At 36.0% G+C, this 24438-nt stretch overlaps 3 protein-coding genes across 9 annotated transcripts; 2 read left to right on the forward strand and 1 right to left on the reverse strand.

The window, feature by feature from the left end:
• Positions 1928 to 14707, forward strand: LOC18776833 (Fanconi anemia group J protein homolog). Of its 2 annotated transcripts, none has more exons than XM_020564821.1 (28): positions 1928 to 3990; positions 4182 to 4275; positions 4603 to 4678; positions 5253 to 5317; positions 5403 to 5447; positions 5592 to 5692; positions 5777 to 5918; positions 6644 to 6705; positions 6788 to 6861; positions 6950 to 7020; positions 7381 to 7468; positions 7539 to 7611; positions 7700 to 7795; positions 8135 to 8240; positions 8446 to 8539; positions 8633 to 8716; positions 8814 to 8970; positions 9195 to 9394; positions 9484 to 9528; positions 9716 to 9744; positions 9835 to 9956; positions 10075 to 10122; positions 10499 to 10623; positions 10733 to 11013; positions 11989 to 12937; positions 13211 to 13282; positions 13469 to 13588; positions 14036 to 14707. In XM_020564821.1, exons 1-28 carry the CDS (start codon positions 3627 to 3629, stop codon positions 14078 to 14080), a joined length of 3828 nt encoding a protein of 1275 aa, XP_020420410.1. In that variant the 5' UTR covers positions 1928 to 3626; the 3' UTR covers positions 14081 to 14707. The 2 variants fall into 2 exon arrangements, with proteins under 2 accessions (XP_020420410.1, XP_020420411.1); XM_020564822.1 differs by having other exon boundaries at positions 8446 to 8518.
• LOC18777240 (putative pentatricopeptide repeat-containing protein At5g43820) lies at positions 15237 to 18793 on the forward strand. Of its 5 annotated transcripts, XM_020564625.1 has the most exons (3): positions 15237 to 17425; positions 17666 to 17720; positions 17850 to 18793. In XM_020564625.1, exon 1 carries the CDS (start codon positions 15378 to 15380, stop codon positions 17064 to 17066), a length of 1689 nt encoding a protein of 562 aa, XP_020420214.1. In that variant the 5' UTR covers positions 15237 to 15377; the 3' UTR covers positions 17067 to 17425; positions 17666 to 17720; positions 17850 to 18793. The 5 variants fall into 5 exon arrangements, with proteins under 5 accessions (XP_020420214.1, XP_020420212.1, XP_020420213.1 ...); XM_020564623.1 differs by having other exon boundaries at positions 15237 to 17755; XM_020564624.1 differs by having other exon boundaries at positions 15237 to 17720.
• Positions 19289 to 22526, reverse strand: LOC18777489 (WUSCHEL-related homeobox 8). Of its 2 annotated transcripts, XM_007209524.2 has the most exons (3): positions 22034 to 22520; positions 20392 to 20793; positions 19289 to 19569 (listed from the first exon to the last, which is right to left on the reverse strand). In XM_007209524.2, the coding sequence occupies exons 1-3, from the start codon at positions 22263 to 22265 to the stop codon at positions 19547 to 19549; spliced, it is 657 nt and encodes a 218-aa protein (XP_007209586.1). In that variant the 5' UTR covers positions 22266 to 22520; the 3' UTR covers positions 19289 to 19546. The 2 variants fall into 2 exon arrangements, with proteins under 2 accessions (XP_007209586.1, XP_020420142.1); XM_020564553.1 differs by lacking the exon at positions 19289 to 19569 and having other exon boundaries at positions 20250 to 20793; positions 22034 to 22526.

Below are 24438 nucleotides of genomic sequence, written 5' to 3' on the forward strand. Positions count from 1 at the left end.
TTCATTATTTGTGATAGGAATTTATCAAACATGGGTGAGGATTGCAGTCTAATATAATTGTCTCATCTACGGTCACTCTCACATTCCCCAACCTCGCAATCGTCTCCATTCCCCAACTTTAGGAGCCTCTGATACCCCAACTCCTTCCTTCTTTAGGCATTCTCCAACCCATGAGGGGCTAAACCTAAATTTCCCCCTCCAAAAAGTGATTATTTGGGTTTTGCTCGGACTCAAATTGTTTTTTCTCCCAACCCTACGGACTCAAATTTTAGGTCCGCAACTTTATTAAATTGTTTAGGAATGGTTTAAGTCTAATTATTTTTTTTATGGATAACTTTTCTTCATTCAATCTTTTTAAATAACTTCATAATTAAATTTTTTGAACAATTTGACCTAAAAAAACTAAATTTCCACAAATATAATTTTGTTCCAAAAGAAAACACACAACATCTTTCTAAAAGAAGAATGGAAGGAGATTTTGTGGACATCTTCAACAAGAATGAAAGGAGATTGATGAGATTGACAAAGGAAAAATAAATTGAGAAATAGATAAAATATTTTTGGTAGATTATTTGAGAAATAGATGGGTATTTATAGAGTTTGGAGTGAGTTTTGGGGTTGGATATGATCTAGATTAATTTAAAATATTATTTTGACCGTTGAATTTAAATTTCAGCCGTTGGATCTTTTTTTACTGTTAAAATAGTTTAGATTTAATCACCATCATTGATTTAAGTTATATATATAATATAAAAAAACAAACAGCAAATAATTTCAAATCCAACGGCAACTCAATGGGGCTTTGACAAGTGGCGCTTGTGGAAGACAAGATGGCAGCAGCAAAAAAAAAAGGTGGGGCCCACGGAGGAATCTTTGCACATGGGGGCTGTTTGACATGAAAGTGCCCTCTACGAAAAAATTTGGGTCTGGGCAATAAATGGTCTGGTATTTGGGTCCAAATTTGGGTTTTTCCCAAATTTTGGCCCTTCGTTTTTATGGTTGGGAGAGGTTTGGGGCTATATTTTGAATTTAGGTCTTTCAGTTGGAGATGGCCTTATTAACTAAGAACTCAGAGTTGTAATTTAATGTGATTCAAAAAATCCATTCAAAGTGCTACTGATTGCTTTGAATTCAACAAACCCAATAAATCTTCCGTTCAAACACAAGCTTTCATTTTCAAATCCATGTGTGCAGCAGCAGCCATGTGGTTGTCATGGTTTGATTGTTGCAGTGGAGAAAGGCAGCATCATGGGCATTGGGGAGGGAGTGTATAAGAGTATGGGATATATGGAGCTATGTTGTAAGGACACGGAACATAGAAAATCTCAAAAAATTAGGACACGGACACGGCTAGGACACGACAATTAAAATAATAATAAATTCTAATAAAATTATATTTAAAAAAATTCATACTCGATACTTCAGTGTCATAATACAATAAAACAAAACAAAGTACTCATATTCATCAGTTATACATAATAATTAATGCATCACAAAATATGATAAAGCATGGGAGGAGATCTCATTTGAATTAGCATTACTCATCTTTCCCTAAACAAAATAAAACACTATACACATATTTATTCACACATAAAACGATCTCCCACCTCATAAAATATGAATCAACTTAGCATTAAAAAAAAAAAGGAACAAACAATATTAGCTTTGCTACAAAGGAACAAAGAAAGAAAAAAAAACATATTTAAACAAAAAATTGACGCCAGAAATCTGATAAAACTGAGAAAAAAATAAATAAAATAAATAAAATCTTCGCCTACCTACAACAGTTCGTAAGCATTTATTGATGTTTCGACTTCAAGTAATTTAAAATAAGATGAGAATATATAATATGTGGAAAGGGAGAGAAGAAAAGTTGGTTTTGTTTTTTAATGAAAGATGTGGCTGGCTGGGAGAGAAGAAAAGCCAACTTTTAAAACTATTTCAAATATGCAACAAATGTTTCAATAATTATGTTGTGACCCCAGTTTTTGTTTTAAAATTTTCAAAATGGTCCCTGTCGTGTCTTGACTTTAGTTGACCTTGTCCAAAAGTGTCTTGAACGTGTCCAAAACGTGTCTTGAACATGTCCAAAACGTGTCTTGAACATGTCCAAAACGTGTCTTGACCGTTGAACCGTGTCCAAGCCATGTCCGTGTGTCAGACACTCTGACACTCCCATCTTTTCCCTTCATTTTATCCAATCTCCTCATCCTCTTCCCCTTCCCAGATAGTCTAGATCTGTTTGGATCTAGGCCTATTTGTTTTATTTGGTTGTTTTTGCAGTGTTCTACGTGACTAGTGTTGTCTTTGTCTTAGGGGCGGTGACAGTAGTGACGTTGGATTATATCTCTCATTGGAAAAATTGTGATACCTGGTGGCTGATGTTTTGTCTTTGTTTTAACTACGATGGCAACAACGATGCTAGTGGTAGTTGTTAGGATGTGGTGCTCTTCTCTACTCTGTACCGATTGAAGAACTATGCTTGGTCATATGAGGTTTTCTTTGTCAAGTTCTGAGTTGAAATGGAGTGCTTCTCAGGGGTCTTTTTACTGTTGTTTCTGTGTTTCTTCTCTGTGTTTTCTCATGTTTTCTATTATGGTATGACTTACAATTTGTGTGGGTGTCAAAGGACTATGATTTTACTCATAGAATGCTTCTTTTGATCGTTGGGATGTTCTGCGGTCCTCTCCTGTAGGTTTTACTATTTTGAGTTTTTGCGGTCTCTCATGTGAGTTTACTGTGTTGGTCTGTAGTTGTGGTTCTCGTCGGAGGTCTTTGTGTTAGTTTTCATTTTTGACTTGTTCTTTTATTGTAATGGTCCAAAGTGACTTGAATTGAACTTTCTTGTTAGTCTATGACATGTGTTGTACTCTTTTCTCCCAGAGGGTTTGTCCCATGAGGTTATCCTAAGAAGATTTTAATGAGCCTACTGTATCATGTTGCTCTTTGTACGTCGGTGATTTTATAAATAAATTCTCATTCTTAAAAAAAAAAAGATATAGAGAGAGAGAGTCAGAAGGGACAGTGTCGGAGCCACTCCTAGACCTGGAGTGGCCCTGGCCCCCCCAAATTTTTATCTCTTTCTCTATTATATTATATATAACATATAGAATTTGTAATAAACTATTTATAATTTAAGTTAAAGTTCCCTCTAAAACAAATTAGACATGACTAAAATAGAAATGTTTTGCTCTAAACATGTAATCATTGAATACTTAGGTATTCATATACTTGTATTTTTTACTTTGGCCTCCTTAACTTTACAATTCTAGCTCCGCCCCTGGGAAGGGATCAGTTTTTTTTGTTTTTTTTAGCTTTTCCTTTTTTATTTATAGTTTTTTAAATTTGTTTCTTAATCAATATGTAAGACATTGACAAAAAGGCAGCTAGGTGGCACATTCGCACCAAATTCAAAGTTTTGGATGGAATGCTGTCAAAATAAAAAGTTTGGATGGAATGTTGCCAAAATAAAAAGTTTGGATGGAATGTTGCCAAAATAAAAAGTTTGGGTGGCAATTGGACACACCCTTGAGACAAAAAGGTTGCGCTCCCAATTTTCCCGCCAAAACAACCCTCATAAAAAATCCTTCTCCACAACTCGAATTTCCGCAACAGAGCACCCAAAAATGGTGTCTGCGACTCCGGCAAAAAACCCTAACCGTACCCCTAAAGGCTCCAAAAATGGGTACCAAATCGGAGGTCTCCAGGTGGAGTTCCCGTACCATCCGTACGGGGCCCAGCTGGCATTCATGAGCAGGGTCATCTCCACTCTAGATCGAGCTCACAGAGACGGCCATTGCCACGCATTGCTCGAGTCTCCGACAGGGACAGGCAAATCGCTTTCTCTTCTGTGCTCTACTCTCGCTTGGCAACAGAACTATAAGTCTAAGCATAAGTACGCAAATCTCTCGCATTCCAAACCCGACCCGAAGGCCATGACCGATCCGACGGCTCACGGCGGTGGCTTTGTTCCCGAAGAGGAACCTGCAAGTGTGTACTATTGCGCAAAACCCTAATTTTTGTTGTTGTTGTTGGATTTTCAAGATTGTGGTTGCTGATTTTTGATCATCGGTTAGAGTCCTGTGTCAATTTCAAAGAGTCCACTCAGTTTTAATTGCTATATTTGTTTGATTAATTGATATTGTGGAATTAAATATGTAATTACCTTTTTTTATTTATAGGTGTTCAACTATCAGAAAAGCCCAAGCCATCCCAATTTGTGGCAAATAATAAGGATCAAAAGAAGCAGACAACGCCTACCATATACTATGCATCGTAAGTTGTTTCCTTATTTATTTTTATTTTTGAACTAGCTTTTGGAACCTGCTTCCTTTTCATTGAGTCAGCCTTTGGAGAGACAACATGAAAGATGTTAGAAACTTATAAATATTCTACATCTCAGCATATGGCGTACTAAACTAGATGCTTCAGGACTTTTTTTTACATGTAAAGTTACATGGATTGACACCCTTTGATTTATTTAGTATTTTACAAGTCCAAGTCCAACAGTAGAATTGAATAAACACGAGCTTTGAAGCGCTATTGAGTGTCAAATTCATTAAACTAACATAACTCTCTTCTCTTTTCTACTGTCTATTTTAGGAGGACGCATTCACAAATTTCTCAAGTCATACGTGAATATCGGAAAACTTCCTACCGGGTGCCTATGGCAGTGTTGGTAAGTTTAGTCCATTCCTTTTATGTTCATAATTAATGTTGATCTCATCTCTCTATAAAGATTTGGCATTAATGAACATTAAGATTTCCAATGACCGGTTTCAGCACTCCGAGTTTACACTTTGTTTAACTGAAGAAAGAGAAAAGTTTGATGGAAGCTGGAAAGTGCTTCCGCCCCCTTGAAACCTGTTGCCTTTTTTTTTTTTTTTTTTTTTGTTATCTGCTTTGACAGGCTTATTTGAATGTTGAAGTTTGCATGCATCTCTCTTTGTAGAATCTGAATATGGTCACATGAAGGATACTAACATTTCTCAATATGAATGTTTTGGTAACAAAATTCCAAAGTCTCTTTACCTCCTCCCCAAAATGCAGTCCATATATCAGAAAAAAAGTATTAAGCTCCTCCATAACTTTCTTTTCATTTAAAAAATACTTAAATAATGTTGCTTTGCGTGTATACTCTTAATCATGACTAATTTTCTACCATCAAGGTTGGTGCAGTCTAAACTTACAGTAATGATAGACAACATCTTTCTTATTTGCATGTTTGGGTTTCACCATTTTATTTGATCCAGGCTTCAAGGAGGCATTACTGCACAAATGCACAAGTGCATGGGAAAGAGAATATTGACGAAGAATGGTGCACTGTTAACAGATCTTTGATTTATTCATTTTCCTTTCTCCTCTTATTTTTCTGTCTAAAATCTGTTATTGGAATTTCCCAGTAAGCATCTTTTGAAGAATCGAGAGGTCGGATGCCTGGAATTTAAGTAAGTTATTATTTTTATTTAAATTATTGTATACTTCCCTTATCTTATTTGTATTTTCTCACACTGCCGATGTAATTAGAAGCATACTCCTTTTGAACAATGTAATTAGGAGCATAATCATTTTGAAATTTCTCTTGCAAACAGAAATGTACAAAAAGTCAAAGGCCATGCATCCCTTAAGAAAGGAGGCTGCCATGAGGCCCACGATATTGAAGATCTTGTAAAAGTTGGAAAAGTTGTGAAAGGTCTACTTTGTTGTTATATGTGTAGCATGTGTCATGTGTATACTTCTATGGTTACATCTCACTAAGATCCTCTTTACTTTTCAGGCTGTCCATATTATGCAGCTCGTTCTTTGTCAGACGATGCAGAATTGGTTTTTTGCCCATATAACTACATCATTAATCCAGTCATTCGGGGAGCAATGGAAGTAGATATTAAGGGATCCATTGTTGTTCTCGACGAAGCCCAGTATGTTGTACCACTTCATGGATATATTATTTTATTTTATTTTTCACCTTATTCACTCAGTTTCTGAGAAAATGTTATTAAAACAAATATATAAGCAATCTCAATTTCAGTTTTAGACTGATTGAGCTTCTCTTTGTTTTCCTACATACTTTCAACTTCCAAGATAGATTTTGTTTGACTTTCCCTGCATATCTTCACAAGCATATTCATGAGGCAAATGAAGACTCAACATTTTCCAATGTCCTGTTGTACTAGATAGTAGAAATGAGGAATTCTATTATTAATATTATGCATTTCCCTGCAGAACATCTATCACCTCTATAAATGAAAATATTTTTTATTATTAGGTTGCAAAATTCTCCATTGAAATATCAAAGGTTTTTTCCACTTGGTGCTTCATTATATGGATTCTTTTCCTATGGGATACAAAGTAAAAGGAGGTCTTTCCCTATTTTATTTGCTTAAAATTTAAATTTCCTGAACTGGTTTTAACAAAGAATATCTTGTGTTTGCCTTTGATGTCATGTTTGCAACATAGGTGATATTACTGCATGTTTAGAGCTGCAATTCTCAATTAAAGCTCCGAAAAGAGAAAATTACATGTTTTCCTTAGTAATGGTCTTTTGTTCATTTTTTCCCTTCTATTAGATGCAAGCCATTAGGTGCTAAAAAATGTATCCTTTATTACTTTCTCAAAAGGTCTTCTCAAAATAACTTGGTTTCAGCAATATAGAGGATGTTGCTCGTGATGCTGGGAGTGTCGATATTGAAGAAGACATTTTGCACAGTAGGATACTAAACTAGTAATATGTATTTTTTTTTTCCATGTCACTTTCTGTTGCTTATATAGTGGTGATACGTTCTAAAAGAATTGCAGATGGAACTGGAGCAGCTTTGCCCAGTGGATGTTTTGGTATACCAACCTTTATACGAAATGATACAGGTTTGCTTTCATGCATCCTGCTCACAATCGTTTCAAGTAACTGACTGTTGTGATTCTTTGGTCATTCATTACTGCTACATATCTATAGGGCCTCATAAGTTGGATTGAGCGAAAGAAAAATAAGTTGGAAAAACGTGAATTTCAGCACTTTGTCTCTTGGTAAGAATTTTGGTTGACATGTTTATCAATTACTATTGATCTTTAATATATCATCAACGAATATTTTCAAGTAACTGTTAAAATAAAATAATGGTTCACGCTATACTGTGGTAAAGTTAAATTTGCTAGTTTGTAATAAAAAAGAAGTAACAGAGTCACCTAATTTCTCACCTGTTCTGTTAATTATCAAATACAGTTCATTTTTAAACAACGATTGATAAGGTGAAAAGTTTTAATGTTCTTCAGGTTTGGCAATCTAGCATTTTGAGTAATTTAGACTGAAATTGTTTTTAATTTCTTTAATTTTAATTTTAACTTTAACTTTTTATTTGGGTGGGGTGTTGGTACTGCATGTCGCAGTTGGACTGGTGATAAGGCTTTGAGAGAGCTCCAAGAAGCTAATGTATCACAGCAGTACTTCCCAATCTTACTTGAATGTGCCACAAAGGTATTTCCGTTATGAGTTTCTGATGTTCCATATTGCTTTTTTCTATGTGTAAAGTGTGTTTCTTTGTCAGGCATTCAAAGCTGCAACAGATACAGAGTCAGATACACCACATTTAAGTGGCATGGCTGTTGTGACATTGGAAGGTAAAGCCTTAAAATTTTTTAAGTTTAAATGTCCCAAGTGTACCCTGACTTTATATATCAGTTGACTTTCTTTGATAATGTCACACAGGATTGGTCTCTTCACTCACTTACTTTTTTTCAAGAAAAGGGTGTCATATGGTTGATTATCAGCTTGCTTTACAACGATATGTTAAAAGAGAGGCTGGTAAGCAGTTAATAGAGCTGTTATCTGTTTATCTTTGAGGACACTGACACATTCCTGGTCATTTTTTAATAGAAATCTTCTCTGTCTACTAGTTTATTTCTCATACAAATTAATCATGTAGTTGGTAAAGCAGAGACATGGTTCAAATTTCGTTTTCATATATATTTTTAAATTGCGTTTATAATGAAACAGAAAGGTAACAATGATACATAAGAAGAGGGTAATGATTGGGTCGGTCTCGTAATGGTATCAGTGGATTTTATAATTCCTTTTGTTATGCTATCAATCATCTCTCTTTGTGAGCTGCAGTTTGATAAATGGATTCTGATATTGTACCAGGATCTTCTGGGGACTGGACACATACCTTAAGTTTGTGGTGCTTGAACCCTGCTGTTGTGTTTAAAGATATTGCTGATCTTTCGTTGTCCGTCATTTTAACATCAGGGTTAGTGTAGCTCACATGATTTGTATCACTGTATGTTTATTACAATTTCTCCAAATGAATGTGCTTGCCTGTTTATACTTGTGACTGACCACATATATCTGCTTTTGTTTGGTTTCCTACATCCTTGCTTCTGTTGCAATGCATGCCCCTAGGTAGAATAGTTTTTACAGCAATACTACGTCTGACCAATCATCTTCGAAATTAGGACTCTGTCACCAATGAATTCCTTCTCATCTGAGCTTGGACTTCAGTTTGGAACAACGCTGGAAGCTCCACATGTAATTGATGTTGAATCACAAGTATAGTAATGCCATTTTTGTTCCTTACTAATAGTTGATTCTTGCTGATTGCATAGCTCTGGCAATTATAAGTTTTCAGCCTTTTCACTGCAGGTTTGGCCTGCTGTTATTTCTACTGGCCCGGGTACCTTATCATTGAATGCAAGTTATAAGACAGCAGATGAATATGCCTTCCAGGTAATTTGGCAAAATTTGGAATTGATTCTGTAATTGAATTTCAATTCGTGCTTTTCCCCTTTGTAAAATAATATTTTTGTTGTCTGTTATTGTGAAGGATGCACTTGGAAAATCCTTGGAGGAAATTTTTAAGATTGTTCCAGGCGGCTGTCTTGTGTTCTTCCCAAGTTATAAGCTGATGGGAAAACTATGCAAGCGTTGGCGTGGAACAGGACAATGGTCTCAGTTAAATGAAAAAAAGAACCTTTTTGTTGGTGAGGCCTTTTCTGTTCCCTTACTCACTCCTTAGCCTGCTTGACCAATTATTCCTTTAGAAATTCTCTTTAAGATTGTGTTTTTATACTTTATTTGTCTCATGGTTAGTATTTTTGCATGGATGTAAGAGTGGAGCTCATTTTACATTGATCCTTTTGTTGATATTTCTTTATTGTTACTCTCTGTTGGATTGTGATTGCTTAGCTTTTGTTTGTTAGTGCAGAGCCAAGAGGAGGAGACCAGGAGGAATTCGATTCTGTTTTGAGGGGTTATTACGATTCAGTTCGTCAGGGTAATAAACCAGATTTTCGGAGAAAGAAAAGTGCCAACAAGACATCAATCAAAAATCACTTTGCTGGAGTCCAGTGTGCAGGCAAAAATAACACTGATGGAGCTGCTTTTCTTGCTGTGTGCCGAGGAAAGGTGCACATAATTGTGGTCATGCAAATAGATATTGATAGGTCGTATTTGTTCAGTTTGCACATGCTCAATTGTTATATTTCTGCTTGCAGGTTTCAGAAGGAATTGACTTCACAGATGACAATGCTCGAGCGGTGGTATCCTTTTCGCTCTCATTGAAGTTTTTTGTCTTTTCTTCATGTGATTGTTATTGTTTATTTTGTTTGGGAGGAGAGGAGATGGATGAGTTTAGACATCATAATTTCTGGTTATTTGGTATGGCTAATAGAGTAATACAGTTGTCACTTCTTTTATATAATTGTCTATTTGTCTTAACTATCTCAGATAATTGTCGGCATTCCATTTCCCAACATGTAAGAAGCTTTCTTTTTATTATTCATGTTTTGGAGCAGAAATGCCTTATATGAGTAACAATTGGCTGATTATTCTCAACTTCTTTTTAGAAATGATATTCAAGTTGCCTTAAAGAAGAAATATAATGATACACATAAATCATCCAAAAGCCTTCTGAGTGGGAATGAGTGGTACTGCCACCAAGCCTTCCGGGCTGTAAATCAAGCTGCAGGTATACCCCTACCTTTAGGTTTCAATTTTTTTTTCCATTTTTGTTTGGAGTTTTCTGTGCACCGTCTGAATTTTTTTTTTTCCAAATTCTGTACTAACTGGCTTTCTACTTTGTGCAGGACGTTGTATTCGCCATAGGTTTGACTACGGAGCTGTCATCTTATTAGGTAGGCTTCTTGACCATAAATTCTTATATCTTGAAATCATTGATGATTTTATTAACAGAAGATATAATCACCTGCAAATATTTTGCATTCCGGGTTTAAACTCAGTGTCAGCTAAATGTTATCTTTATGCAAGCTGGGTTTGAAGCTCACATTTGGCTAACTTCAGCCTCATCTTTTGTACTTTTTGCTATTAAATTATTCCACGGTTTTTTCTTTTCAATTTTTTTTCCCAGGTGCTCACAATGTTGAAGGTTCTTTAAACAGATTTTTTGAAAATTTTATTTTTTATTTTTGGGTGTAGTTTATTAATATTTTTCTGTTTCCATATCTACCTTTTAATATTTTTCTTTATCAATTTAATGATTATTCCAAGCAGATGAACGCTATCGGGAAGAAAGAAATACAGCATATGTGTCAAAGTGGCTAAAGAAATCCATCAGACGGTATGAGAACTTTGACAAGTCAATGGAGGAATTAAAATCCTTTTTCAGTGATGTCAAGGTTAGCTGCATGTTCCCACTATTTTTCTTTTCTATAATACTACTTTTCTTATTGCTTTTAGTTGGATGAACAATATGAAGTATTAACAAATTGGTTAATCTTCATACAGGAAAGGGTAAGCAATAACATGGTTAACGTATCACAGAATTTTGAGAATAAAGATGAAAATATTCATTCTATGGGTCAAAGTGAAGGATTTACAAAAATGAAAGAAAAGAAATTGAAGAAATTTGATACCTGCGAACAGCCAGAGAATTCTGAGATGAAGCATGATGCCCTGCTGAAATCTCAAGATGCTTTGGAAGTTCAGAAATTTGTGCGCATAAATGAGGATGCGGACCTTAGCAAGGAAATTATTGATCTAGAATGTCATCTTCAGAAAGATTCAAGGTAAATGTTGCACTAGTTTCTCTACATTAAAATTCATGATTGCTCAAGTAGAGTTGATGGCCTAAAATTAGCTAGTTAAGGACACGAATAAGTCTGCTTTCAGAGCATAGGAAGTTCCTATTCTAAATGAGTATCCCTTACTAAAAACTAAGCAATATTGTGCGAATCCGTTGATAACTTCTAGAGTTATTTTGATTGATTGTGAAGTTTTCTAGAGTCTCTGTTTATTTTTTATCAATCTAGAATGCCTTTTAGGTGTTGGCCTGGATTCTGGTTGTGTGGTAATTGTTTGTAGTTGCTTGATTTGAAAGTTTCCAACCGAGTTTGAGTTTCCCTAACTACTTGATCGGGGCAGCTAGAACCTAGCTATGTTTGTATGGTTTAAGGGCCTCTCTTCACTAGGCAAAGAAAAAAGCCAAAATTGTCTTATAGCACTAATTCTGCATTCAATTTTCTCGCTCTAGGAAAATTTCCCACTCCATTGTCACTGTCATCTTGATATTTGGTCTTTGTCCCCTACATTGATAGTCATTATAAAGGAAGTTTTAATCCGAAGGCCTTTGTGTTTTAACAAATCTCAACCCATGAGCTTCATGATCACAAATTATATGGCTCATGTTGAACTCAGGCTGAGATCTATATGTGTGTTGAGGCTAAAGCTTGGCCTGGATTCTTCTTAGTCAAGTGGATTTGGAAGGTTCAGTTTAATGTCTTCTTAGGGTGAAACATTTCCTATACACTTAACCTTGTCCATTTCTGGGCGTAAACAGAACCATGGAAGTCATATATTCATGTCTTCTTTGTGGCATCCATAATAGTGAGTTAGATGTGGATAATGATCTAGATGGATTTGATTAAGACAACTTGTATATAGTTGATGCTAGATAATTAGATATGTTATGATATATCTTCCCGCTGACAAAGAAATTATTAAACAGTTTAATCTCTCTCATAATAAAAGCCATTTCTTTTCAGGTACCCAAAGCCATCTTTGTTTACGGCATTCTCTGATGCAGATCCTGACATTTCCATTGTCCAGGAAACCCCTAATATGGATGGTATCATTTCCACATACAGTCCAGGGTACTTGAATAAAGATGAGAATTCTGGTTCAACTTCAAGCACAATTGAGGCCTCTTCTGACTTTACAGATCATTTGTCATTTCAGTCAGCATCCTTAACCAATAGTAGCAAAGCTTCTCCAAAAGCCCAGTGTGGCTTTGCAGCTACTCCTGAAAAGAATGTGAATTTGAGCATACAGAGCTCGATGCTAGAAATAGACTCATCTTTGAGTTTGAGTGTAAATTCTCATACCCAGAAAAGGAGAAAGTCCGTGTATTCACCACTGGCTAACTTTGTTTATGGACAGTGTGATGCATCTGATTCCAGAAGTCCTGATTCTACTAGTTCCGTAAGATCAATGGCAACTATAGACACAAATCGCCAAATTGAATTCAGTGTTGAGACTAATTGTTCAGGACACAAATCCAATGTTCCTCATGTGCTCACAACTAGTAATTTGGTTGCTTCATCCATGTCCGTTGGTTGTGTAATGGACAAAAGACTACAAATTTCTTGCTTACTCTGCAAAACTCCATTGGGCCTTCCTGAGAATCATCTATATCTATCATGCTCAATAACTTTGTCATCGAAATTTCACTTAGAATCTCTTCATAAAGAAGTATTGAAGTCTCACACTGGGAACACATCCATAGGCATGCCTGTTATCATAACTGACATTTCATCAGTTGATCAGCGACTCTGCAACAGAACTTCTGAAGGTGCTCCTCGGCAGGGTATATGGTGTGAAGAGGATGGTTGTGTTTTCAGTACCATCTTCTGCCCCTTCTGCATTAGCCACAGTAATTGCCTTGGAGTACAGGTCATGGCGGCTAACGCATCAAATGTTCATTTACTAAACAAGGTAGGTTCTTTTTAAATTTTACAGGTTACAGGATTGCATGCTGCTACACTACAAAAAGCGTTTTCCCATTGTGCCTGAATCTTGCAGTCTTTTTTATAGAAGTTATTGTTGAGTATCACATTTCAATGTAAATAGGATTTCCACTGTGCTTACATCTTTGCAATCTGTTAGTAGTAAAGCGTGGTATATGGTTATTATTAATAGCCGGGATTATTTGGTGTCTTTTTTTCTCCCCTGACTCATTGTTTTGTTGGTTTTCTAATCAAACTGCAGATGCTGTTTTACTTAGATCAGTTGCATATTCAAAATCTTGAAGCATCTAGTGACAAGGCTTCAGAAGAGAAAGTAAGTTTAAAAATGGTCTTACAATATAATGGGTCATGTTAGTATGGTAGATTTGGTAATAATGCTAAAATGAAGAAGTAATAATTTGAATCAACTGACAAGGGCAAGGGAGACGCAGGATGCATGCAGTTACGTTTTAAATGTCCAAGATCGTCTGATTAGCACTCCTCGTATGTTGGTTTGTAGGATATCTTGCCTGTTGTTGATCCAAGCTTGGATAAAGCTTCTATTCTAAATTCCTTTGATAAATTCTCATACTCCCCAATCGAGCAGAACACAGGAGGCTGGAGGACTACAAAATCAAAGGTCAGCAAATAAGGAACATTTTCCAATCTGATGATTTGATGCATTCTTTCAGGCCAGATGTGATGATTAATTTTTCTAAGGGAGATTCACTATTATATCCAATATAGGGGCCCAAATTATAAAAAAACCTCATATGAAATGGACTTTAGAAACACACCCAAAGCCCATTTACAACATAACAAAGAGGCTTTTAACTTCTTATAAATTACAAAACTGCCATCAATTTCTTAAAACAAGCCAAACCCCAAAATCTCATAAAAATACCCAAAACACTCAATAGGGCATCAAAGTAATTTAATAATCAATATTAAATTCAATAAGGCCAGCTGTCATTGTTGGGGTTTTTTTCGGGTTTGTTTATAGAAATTCAATGGTGTAAGGTTTATTTATAATATTAGTGCTAAGAATGGGTATATCACTAAATATCTCTTTTTCTAATGGTGGCAGCTTAAACTACCCAAAAGACGCTTACTTCCTGAAGCAGAGGGTTAACGACAGAAATTGTCTTCGTATCTGATTTTGTTGCACATATCACCCAGGAGATGCCAATGTAGAAGTGCTGCCTCACATGATTTACAGTGTGAATATGAAGCTGAGACAAGGTGTTGTTTGTTTATTACTCAGGCAACATTCAATCAAAAGAAGAAAAAAAGAAAAAGAAAAGAGAGAAACTATTGTATACTGCATTAACTATAGAGTTTTGTTATGACTAAACTGGCAGCAGTTGATTTTGTATTACGCCGCTCGATTTTGCAGTTATGAAAGTGAAACTGCTGACAAGTTTCTGTAGCTGCATTTTTCTGTAGTAAAAGAAAGGAGCTAGTTTTCCCTCATTTCATAGCAAACTCACTCTTTCCTCTTCAATTTGCTTCTTCTCGTAGCTGTAAGGCGAATCTTCGATATTTTTGGTTGAAAAGTATCTGAACTCTTTTGTAATTTTCACCTGACTTCTTTGAAAGTTGATGGTCAATCAAACGCCACAAAAATGAGTCCTGAATTAGAGATCAGCTGGTTTGAACGCTAGGTTTTTTTGTTGTCGTACTTAGTTGATAGCTGGTTAAAAACTTGAGTATTAAAGCAATATGTATGCTTTTCGAAGGTTTAATATTTTATTATTTACCCTCAAATTTTCAAACTCATTTCAATTATAGATGGAGACCTGAAAATTCCTAATATGAAGCATCAATAGACAGCAAGATCAAGTTTTCTGTCCATACATTCTATTCTAACTTGTTCTTGGTGTTATTTGATTCATAGAACTGCATATCAAGGTATCACATAATCAAGGCTCTTAGCAATGTAGGTGATTGTCTTGATTATGTTATAGTTTGGTATGACACATTATATGGTATGATAATCATGCAATGTTTTAATTGTTTTAAGTCAAACATAGTAGATATTCTTTCTAACATGTGGTAATTTGATAGTGGATCATCTATCCTTGAGTTCATCCAAAAAAGAAAAACACAATCTATCCATAAGTTCCTTATTTATATCACTTGTGAAAATCACAGTTTGACCCATTAAACAAAAATTTATGTACACGTATCAAACTATAGAAAAATATGAGTTTTTTTTTTCTTGGTCAATAAAATCTGAGTTTTTTTAAGAGAAATAAAATACGAGTTCTTAGGGGGCAAATGTTTTTATAAAATAAAAGTGAATTTTTGCCAGTTTTTCATCTCGCATCCCCAATCACCGCTCTCCTCGTCACTCTGTCACCGTCTTATTACATGGTTGGTCTGTTGGTTCGCTAACCATTTGTATCTGCTGACAACGTTTCACTTTCATGGCGTTTCATGGTGCTTTGCATTCGCTGCGATCTCTCAGCAGGGCGCCCAGGTACCCGTTGTCTTACCTTGTTCATTCACCAATTTCATCCTCTCTCTTTTCAACCCTTTACGCTCAATCAAACTCATTGCACGATGAACATCGGATCAAGAGCCAATCTACTCTTGACGAAAGTTTTGTACTTGATCGACTCTCTAATCTGCTGCCAATTTCCCGTAGTAATAGTTCAACTGCAACCCTATTTGAACCCAGTAATTCGGATAAGCAGATAGAAATTAGGACCGTTGATGGATTTTTATTGCCCGACGAGAAATTACGTGGGGTTTTTCTTCAGAAATTGAGGGGTACGGCTGCAATTGAGCATGCTTTAGACAATGGTGGTGTGGATTTGAGTGTTGATGTTGTTGCACAAGTAGTGAATAGAGGGGGTTTAGGTGCAGAAGCAATGCTTGTATTTTTTAATTGGGCGATTAGGAAGCCCACCATAGCTAAATATATCGAAACTTACCATATAATCCTCAAAGCATTAGGCAGAAGAAAGTTCTTTACACATATGATGCAAATTTTGCATCACATGAGGGCCCAGGGTATAAGTCCCAATTTAGAGACCATATCGATTGTAATGGATAGTTTCGTGAGGGCTCAACATGTGTCTAAGGCAATCCAAATGTTCCGAAACTTGGAAGAAATTGGTTTGGAGTGTGATACTGAGTCTTTGAATTTGCTTTTGCAATGTCTTTGTCAGAGATCCCATGTTGGTGCTGCAAATTCGTTTCTGAATTCAGTCAAGGGGAAGATACAATTCAATGGTAATACATATAATATTATTATTGGAGGGTGGTCAAGACATGGCAGAGTTAGTGAAATCGAGAGGATTTTGGAAGCAATGGTAGCAGATGGATTTAGTGCTGATAGTTCAACTTTCAGTTTCATTCTTGAGGGTTTAGGGAGAGCTGGTCGTATTGATGATGCTGTTGAGATTTTTGATAGCATGAAGGGGAAAGGTTGCATGCCAGACACCAGAGTTTATAATGCTATGATTTCTAACTTTATCTCTGTTAGAAATTTTGACGAATGTGTGAGATACTATAAGGGTATGTCGAGTAATAGCTGTGATCCAAATATTGATACTTATACCAAATTGATTGCTGCTTTCCTTAAAGCCCGAAAAGTAGCTGGTGCACTCGAAATGTTTGATGAGATGTTAGGTCGAGGACTTGTTCCCACTACAGGGACAATAACCTCCTTTATTGAACCCTTGTGTAGCTATGGTCCACCCTATGCTGCTATGATGATCTACAAGAAAGCAAGAAAGGTTGGATGCAGAATATCACTGAGTGCTTATAAGCTATTGCTTATGCGACTTTCTAGGTTTGGTAAATGTGGAATGTTGCTAAACATTTGGGAAGATATGCAGGAATGTGGATATGCTTCAGATAAGGAAGTTTATGATTATGTAATTAACGGACTTTGCAACATAGGGCACCTTGAAAATGCTGTACTTGTCATGGAAGAGTCTTTGCAGAAAGGCTTTTGCCCAAGTAGGCTTGTTTATAGCAAACTAAACAACAAACTACTTGCTTCAAATAAAGTAGAGAGGGCTTATAAGCTATTTTTAAAGATTAAACATGCTCGTCGCTATGACAATGCACAGAGATTTTGGCGTTCTAAGGGATGGCATTTCTGAATTGACATCTCAGCGGTGGCATGTAAAGATGCATTCTGTGCCCTTTGTTTTCCCTCGTACAGCAAGTTATGGACTTACCCACTGGAAGAGTCTCTTCTCACTGGCAGATCCACCAAGGGGAAAAAGGGGTCTATTGACTCCCTGGTTTAATTTGCGTCCCACAGATTTTAGGTGTCTGCCCCTGTGGTTCTTGCTTTTGTTCCCTAAGAGGCGTTTGACAAAATGCCTGAAAGAGGGAACTATGTTTCCAAAAATCTACGAATGAATGATAGGCGACTTCACTTAACCCCCATGAGGACTGAGAGCTTCTTCATCTTGCCTCATGAGGAAAATTTCCAGGAATCCTTCTGGCTGTTCTAGTAAGAACGTCTGTGACCCTTTTAAATTATTTCTTATATTGCCTGCTTTATACAGTAAGAATGCTCTTATTTTGAGCATTTACAAATTTCAATCCAAAATATATTGTTTTGTTATTAAATTAATCTAAGATTTCTTTTTCAAGTTTTTCAGTAGCTCACAATGCAAAAGGTTCTATAAACGCAACTTGTTTGATTTTGTTTTCCTCATCGGGTTTATTTATTAATGTTTATTACGAGCAGATGAACGTTATCAGACAGCGGGTGTCAAAGTGGCTAAAGAAAACTCATTAGTGGAGTTAAATTCCTTTTTCAATGATATCAGTATTTGCTGTATTGTTCCCACTTTTATTTATTTATTTTTTTTTCTGATTCTTTTTCATTGGGCAAACATCGAGTATTAACAGATTGATTAACCTTCTTGCAGGAAGGGTAACCAAGAATATGGTTACTGTATTACAGAGTTTTGACCATAATGAGGAAACTATTCATTCTATGGCTCAAAGTAAAGGATTTAGACGAGTGATATATCAGATATTGAAGTTGAAGTTTGATTGTTGCATACAGAAAGAGACCTCAAAGTGTCCTGTGTCTTGAGACCTCAAAGTGCCCTGTGTCTTGAGAACTGTGCTCTTGCCTTGCCTCTGACTTTGTCTTGCCCTAATTTTTTTAGGGTTTTCTTTTACCTCACCGTGTCCTTGAACTTGCTGTTTATTCTCTGCAATGTTGTGTTTATTCTCTTGCTGTGTTCATGCATAAGCAATGGGTGATAAGAAAGACACTAAGAGTGATGCCATGGCTCTAGATCTTCCAGGGTCATGAGACCCACTCATGATTACTCTTTGCCTATCACCGACAAGTTGGATGGCGCAAACTTTGCCTCTTGGTCCGGAAGTGCTCAATTGACAGTCACTGGTAGTGGTACGGTGGGATATATTGATGGAAAAAAGACTGCTCCACGAGCAGATGGTGATGCCTATTCCATGTGGGAGGAAGAAAACCGGTTGGTCCAGTATTGGCTTCAAGTCTGAGTGTGCATAATGCCAGGGCAGATGTGTTCATATTTGTTGAGGAACCTGTTGATTTTGCAGTATGCTTCTCATTTGTGGTTTTGAAAGTGAAATCAGTGACCAGTTACCTGCTGTGCAATACCAATCTTCTATAGCCTTTTAAGTTGATTAATGTTACATTACAAGTAAGATTGTTATCTTTAGTCATGTCCATCGCTGAAGAATGAGCTAATCATTTGCCATTTTTACCGGAATTAATCAACATAGTTGTTCCTGTTAACCCTCAAATTTTCGTAATTTTTTGTTTGAAAGTTAAGAGGTTTGAATGATGCGTAATAAAATTCTAGTCATGATTTGTACTTGTTTTGAACATAGCAATTTTTGTTTTATGCTTTTCCATGTAGATGCTCATGCCTTGGGCTTGGTGTGAAAAAACTACAGGAAAAGTTTCTGAGTTTCCTAATAACATACTAGCTTGCGCAGTTGCATTTGCCCCTTCAGGTATTTCGACTAGGAATTTAAGACAGCAATAAGGATTTTGTTTTTCTTTCTATTAGTTTAAGGGTTGGCTCCTTAAAACTAAGGAGAAATTCCTCCTCAAAGCGAATGGGATTTTGACACTTAGTAAATACCAAAACAAAGAAAGTTAAAAGAATTTCACAAAAATAAATAGTTAAATGAAGTTAACGAGTGTCAAAATCACATTGTTATGAGGAGCTCCTGTTGAGCTTTAAGGAACCAAGCTTTTTCCATTGCGGACATGCTGTTGATTGAATATGATAGATGAAACGTTATCATATGTTTCAAAATCATTTCAATTAAACGAGGGACCTATTGAACCCAGAAAAAGGAAAAATAACAATAAAAATCTTACGCCCCAAAGAATATTAGCGAAAATATATCTTTTTTATGTATACATGTAAATGTTTGCTAAGTAACGTGTGTTTCATATGTTTCATCCACAAAAGCCTTCTCTACTATAAAATACTGTCCATTAAACTCAATATGATACGATTATATTCAAGCACAAAAATAGGGAAAATTAACTACATCATCCAACTACTTCAAATCTTCAACACGATGGTAATGCCTTTAGATCAGTGGAACGTCCATATTACCAATCAAAATTTCCAAATCCTGCAGAGAAAAAACAACCATTTAAGAAATAAGAACAATATTTGTTCAAAGATGTCATAAGCATGCTTGTGTATGCAGGGACAGACCCAGGATTTCAAAATGAAGTGGGCTAAATTTACCTTATATACAAACTTATTGAAAACTCAACGGTACGAGTAAATTTCATTGATAACAAAAAAATACATGGGAGACATAATGAGTCTTACCCCTCAAATAACACTTATATAAGTTGCACTATTCAAGTCTTCGCAGCATTAAAATCACTAATTATTGATTCATTATCTATATTATCAGCAAATTCTCTTTCAATATGAAGTAGCATACAAACAATTAGCAAGAAACTCATCATCTATCTTATTCCGAAGTTGATTTTTAATAAGTCTCATACATGAAAATGATCATTCTATTGTTGTTGTAGACACAGGAAGAGTTGGCACTAAATGAATCAATCTATCAATCAAGTAGTATGTTTTTGCTAATTTTATTCTTTTTATTTATTTGTTGGTCAGCCTAATCCTAATAGGATTAGTTAATAATATTTTATTTAAGTGGTTAACCTAGTCCTAACGGAATTAATTAATAATATTTTATTTAGGTGACCTAGGCTAGAATATTAATTTAGACTATAAAAAAACAAGCTGCCTGGACTTTAGCACAGGTTAGCATGTTAGTAGTTACGTGCCTGTGTGTATGTAGTACTGTATCTGATTGTAAGTGTGACGCAGGCACGTGATTCCATTGTGTTACACTCACAAGAGCAAAACTGCTAGAAGATCTTATCCTTTCTATCAGACAGTGTATCCAAGAAAAGAAATTCAGTACCTAACTCGGGACTTTGAAGGTACATATTTTCCGCCCTCGGTGCAGAGTTGTCAAGGGACATGATGTCCTCTGGTTTTGTCTTTTCATCCCTGGGAGATTCAACTTCTGGCTCTGCTTCTGATTCTCCATTGTTTTGTGCTGGCACAGATTGCTTTCTTTTTGAACGAGCTCTTCTGTTCTGGAACCAGTTGTAGACATTTGTTTCAGATATCTGGCCATGTTGTGTGAGTTCCATGGTTATCTCTTTGATCTTCTGCTTGCATGGAGTTCCAGTGCCTTCCTCGAAAATCCGCTCAAGCATTTGAAGTTGCACAGGTGTTGGGGTCCAGCGCTGCCTTGCAGTTATCTTGTGGCCACCAGATGCCATGAATGGATCACAATAAAAATTCCCTAGTCTCATTCCTGAACCAGAAAAATCGATGATTATGGGAAGTGGATGCCCATACCAAATAAAATAATTCATTTCTGCAAAAACAACTTCACAAAGTTGACACAATTTTGAATATTTGTAAACAATAGAGTTTGGCTTTCACTTTCGCTTTAGATGCCATAATTAGAACCACCAATACAGTAGTCCAAATTAGGTGAATACGATCAAATGAAAGAGAAGGACTTAGAATTAGAAGAGTAACAGTAAGCTCTTTTAAAGAACAAATATGTTCAAACTACCACGGAATCCCTTCAAATTTGAAATGAAAAGTTCATAAACAAAGAAACTGGGCTTGAACATTGATTCTAGGGCAGTTATCTTCTGGTCACTGGATGCCATGAATGGATAGTAACAAGAATTCCCCATCCTCATTCTTGAATCAGAAAGACTGATGATTGAAGGCAATGGAAGTCCAGACCAAATACAATAATTTCTTTGACAAAACCCTTCACAGATTGACATAAGTTTGAATATTTGTAAACATGATAGGTTCACTTTCCCTTATACTTTCATGTCATAAATAGACCCAGCAGTCCAAATTAAGTGCTTTATGTCATAATCAAACAACAGGGCAGGAAACGGTGATTCTTGCGCACAACACTCAAGATTAGAAGAAACAATGGAAATTGCTCTATGAAGTTATGAACCATACGAACCCATATATGCTAAGGACTGGGAAGATGAAGAAGAAGAGAAGAGAGTGGAAGCAAATGGAGCAAATGCGCAGGAACTGCCGGACCATTAGTACATAGAGAACCCAGAAATCAGAGAGAACAAGTACACCCATTTCCACCATTATCACAGAAATCATAACCTCAGATACAAATTGGACAACTTAAAAGTACAAAGAAAAAGAATGGAAAACAAAATGGGGTTTGTATAAAGGCATCTAAATAATAGCCTTTCTTTTACTTGATAAAATCTAAAGAACAGAAAACTAAGTACATAATCGTCATATGCTTCACCGAATTCCCAAAAAGAAGAAGAAAATGAAACAGTAAAGCAAAAAGCATAAACCCCAAATTGGCACAGAAAAAATATCATCAAATCTAATGAAATAAAATTACGCCAACAGGACCATTAATGATCGATCAAAGATGGCAATAGCAATTAAGAAACAAACTCAATTGTGCTGTACCAACAAAAAGCAAAAAGAAACAAATTCAAATGAGAGAGAGAGAGAGAGAGAGAGAGAGAGAGAGAGAGAGAGACCAGTAAGATCCTGTTGAGCAGTGACGGCCTTGTGCATCTCAACAAGCTGCTCACAAATGGTGGCGTAGACAGCGATCTGTCGCCTCAGCAGCTCCATTTGCTCGTCCGTCATCACCTTCACGTACAACCCTCCATTCCCATTTCCAATCCCATCTTCTGGGTTTTGCAAATGGTGGATTATTTGCTGTTGATTCTGAATCTGCTGCTGCTGCTGCTGCTGCCACTCCATCATTCTTGCTTTCTACTTTGCTTTTTCTTTGCTTTTTCTTCACCAAGCTTCGGCGTTGGCTTTGGCTTTAGCTAGCTGCTCTAACCATTTCCTGATTTTGTTGCGTCTTTGATTGACTCACTGACTCGCTTTAGAGAGAGAACTGTAGAAGTATAGAAATTGAGAGTAAAGGTGAATGGGGGAGCGAATGTTCTTCTTCTCGAGTCAATGGGTGTCTGAGGAAACCTCCAAAAAGTGAAGTATTGATTGAGGAAGTTAAAGCGTAAACAACGGAATTGGAGTCGCTGTATTTTAGCATGTAATTGCTGCGGACTTTGTAATAATTTCCACCAAATTTAGATGCCAAATCACGTGTTATATGCCACCTCATCAATTTATGTTAAGACCGAGAGCCAAAATTGGGAAATTTTCGCCTACATCAGCTCCTGTTTTAGTTTAAGATTTAAGAGCTTAGGAATACATATCAAATTGCATTCTCATGTTTGATAACTGTATTATTTGAAATGCAATATCTGAATCATGAGTATTAATGAATGAACTCCTTTCTCCGAGAATTTCGTATTTTAAATATATTTAATAACTGCATAATTTTCGCACAAATGCCTAATTTTTGAAATTCTTACTTAAATGCGGTATATAAATACTCCTTATTTGCCAATTAACACATTTTTTTCACTTTCTTTTTCTCATTCTAAAATCTCTCTCTCTCTCTCTCTCGCTCTCGTGGAGCCCCAAAATTGCTCATGGCCTATTGCTAAGGAAGGTTTGTGCAATATCATTAAGGGAATCTGTTTCCTCGTTAGTGGACATTTGATACAGTTCACGAAATTTTTGGTCTCATCACAAGCCTATGGTTTAGGAAGCTGCTCTTTCTTCCCAATGTAACAAAAGAGAACTGTCGTTCGAAGAAAAAGTATTTTCGGGAGAATACATTTACCACCCTCTTAGAACAAGAACAAGTATTCAAGGCTTGCACAGATGAGGATGATATTTTCAAGTTGTCGTTACTCGATTTTGTTATGTTTTTCTATTTAGATAGATGCACTAGATACTAAGTTATATCAGGTTTTGATAAGAGTTTAAATTAAGTTATACCTTAAGGTCCAAAACCTTGTGAAATAAGGAAGGGTTTTGAAGCCTATTAAGAGGTCCTATTTATTTCCTTTTTTGCGTGAACCGATTAAGTGGGCTAGGAAGATTAGTCAAGTCGACCCTCGGTGATGAGTAGAGACGACTTGACCTAGCCCTATAAGCTTAAGGCACTGCTCTTATCAGTCACGTTCTCTAACCTTATTCTCATCATAAAGAGATAGCCGAAACAGATTCTAAGAGAGAGCAGAGGTCTTGAGCCGTTCCTGTTCTTACTAGGATTGCTGCTGCTACGGATTGGATGAGTTCAGAGGTCATGTACTCAAGGAAGATGGCTTCGGGTATGTCTTTATGTTTCTACATATTTCAGTTTGTGTGAAAGATCATGAACATGTACATTAAAGAAATCTAACAGTTGGTATCAAAACACATGGTTATTCACACACACTGAAATCGTTGTTCAAGCATGCCTACTATAATTTCATATCTGTTTATGTTGTATTGAGTTTTTTTTTGTTATGTTTAAATTTTTAAGATGGATTAAACATGTTTTTCTAAAATATCAAGAATATTAAAAAATCTGGAAAAGCATGTATTGATTTGGTTTTTCATATTTTCAAAACTTTAAACATATTTTTGACCTACTAGATGGCCTTAAAACCCTAAAAATGCTTATATGTCACAACAAAGCCGTGAGTTGTGTTAATTAGGTCATTCTCTATTTAGAACGGTATTTTGTGTCAAAAAGGGACACCAGAAACCCTTAAAACACTACTCACAGCATATTTTTCTATTCACTGCAATTTAGGGTTTTCCTTTTTGAACTGTGTTTTGTTTGGTTATTTTTCTGAGCTAGATAGATGTTTGTCTTTGTTCTGAGAATCAACAAACTTTTCATAACAAGACCAAACCTAAATAATTGAACCCTAAAGAAATAACCAAAAAAATTTGCATCATACCAAAATTGCTTGATAAGTTTCTTCGACAAATAGAATCTGTCATGTAATTTGTTTGTGATGGCACAAGATAACATGTAATTTTGTGTAAGGTATGAGTAATCTCTTGCCACAAAGGTGTGATACTTAAT

Source organism: Prunus persica, chromosome G5 (genome assembly GCF_000346465.2).
Source record: "Prunus persica cultivar Lovell chromosome G5, Prunus_persica_NCBIv2, whole genome shotgun sequence".
In the NCBI taxonomy this organism is placed as follows: Eukaryota; Viridiplantae; Streptophyta; class Magnoliopsida; order Rosales; family Rosaceae; genus Prunus; species Prunus persica.

Excerpts from the sequence above, each read along its gene's own strand:
- LOC18776833 (XM_020564821.1), top strand. The coding sequence starts at position 3,627 with ATGGTGTCTGCGACTCCGGCAAAAAACCCTAACCGTACCCCTAAAGGC. Across the intron at positions 5,448-5,591 it reads GTCGGATGCCTGGAATTTAA|AAATGTACAAAAAGTCAAAG; the intron begins GTAAGTTATTAT and ends TCTTGCAAACAG. Across the intron at positions 5,919-6,643 it reads GTTGTTCTCGACGAAGCCCA|CAATATAGAGGATGTTGCTC; the intron begins GTATGTTGTACC and ends ACTTGGTTTCAG.
- LOC18777240 (XM_020564623.1), top strand. The coding sequence starts at position 15,378 with ATGGCGTTTCATGGTGCTTTGCATTCGCTGCGATCTCTCAGCAGGGCG.
- LOC18777489 (XM_020564553.1), bottom strand. The coding sequence starts at position 22,265 with ATGATGGAGTGGCAGCAGCAGCAGCAGCAGCAGATTCAGAATCAACAG. Across the intron at positions 20,794-22,033 it reads TGCTCAACAGGATCTTACTG|GAATGAGACTAGGGAATTTT; the intron begins GTCTCTCTCTCT and ends TTTCTGGTTCAG.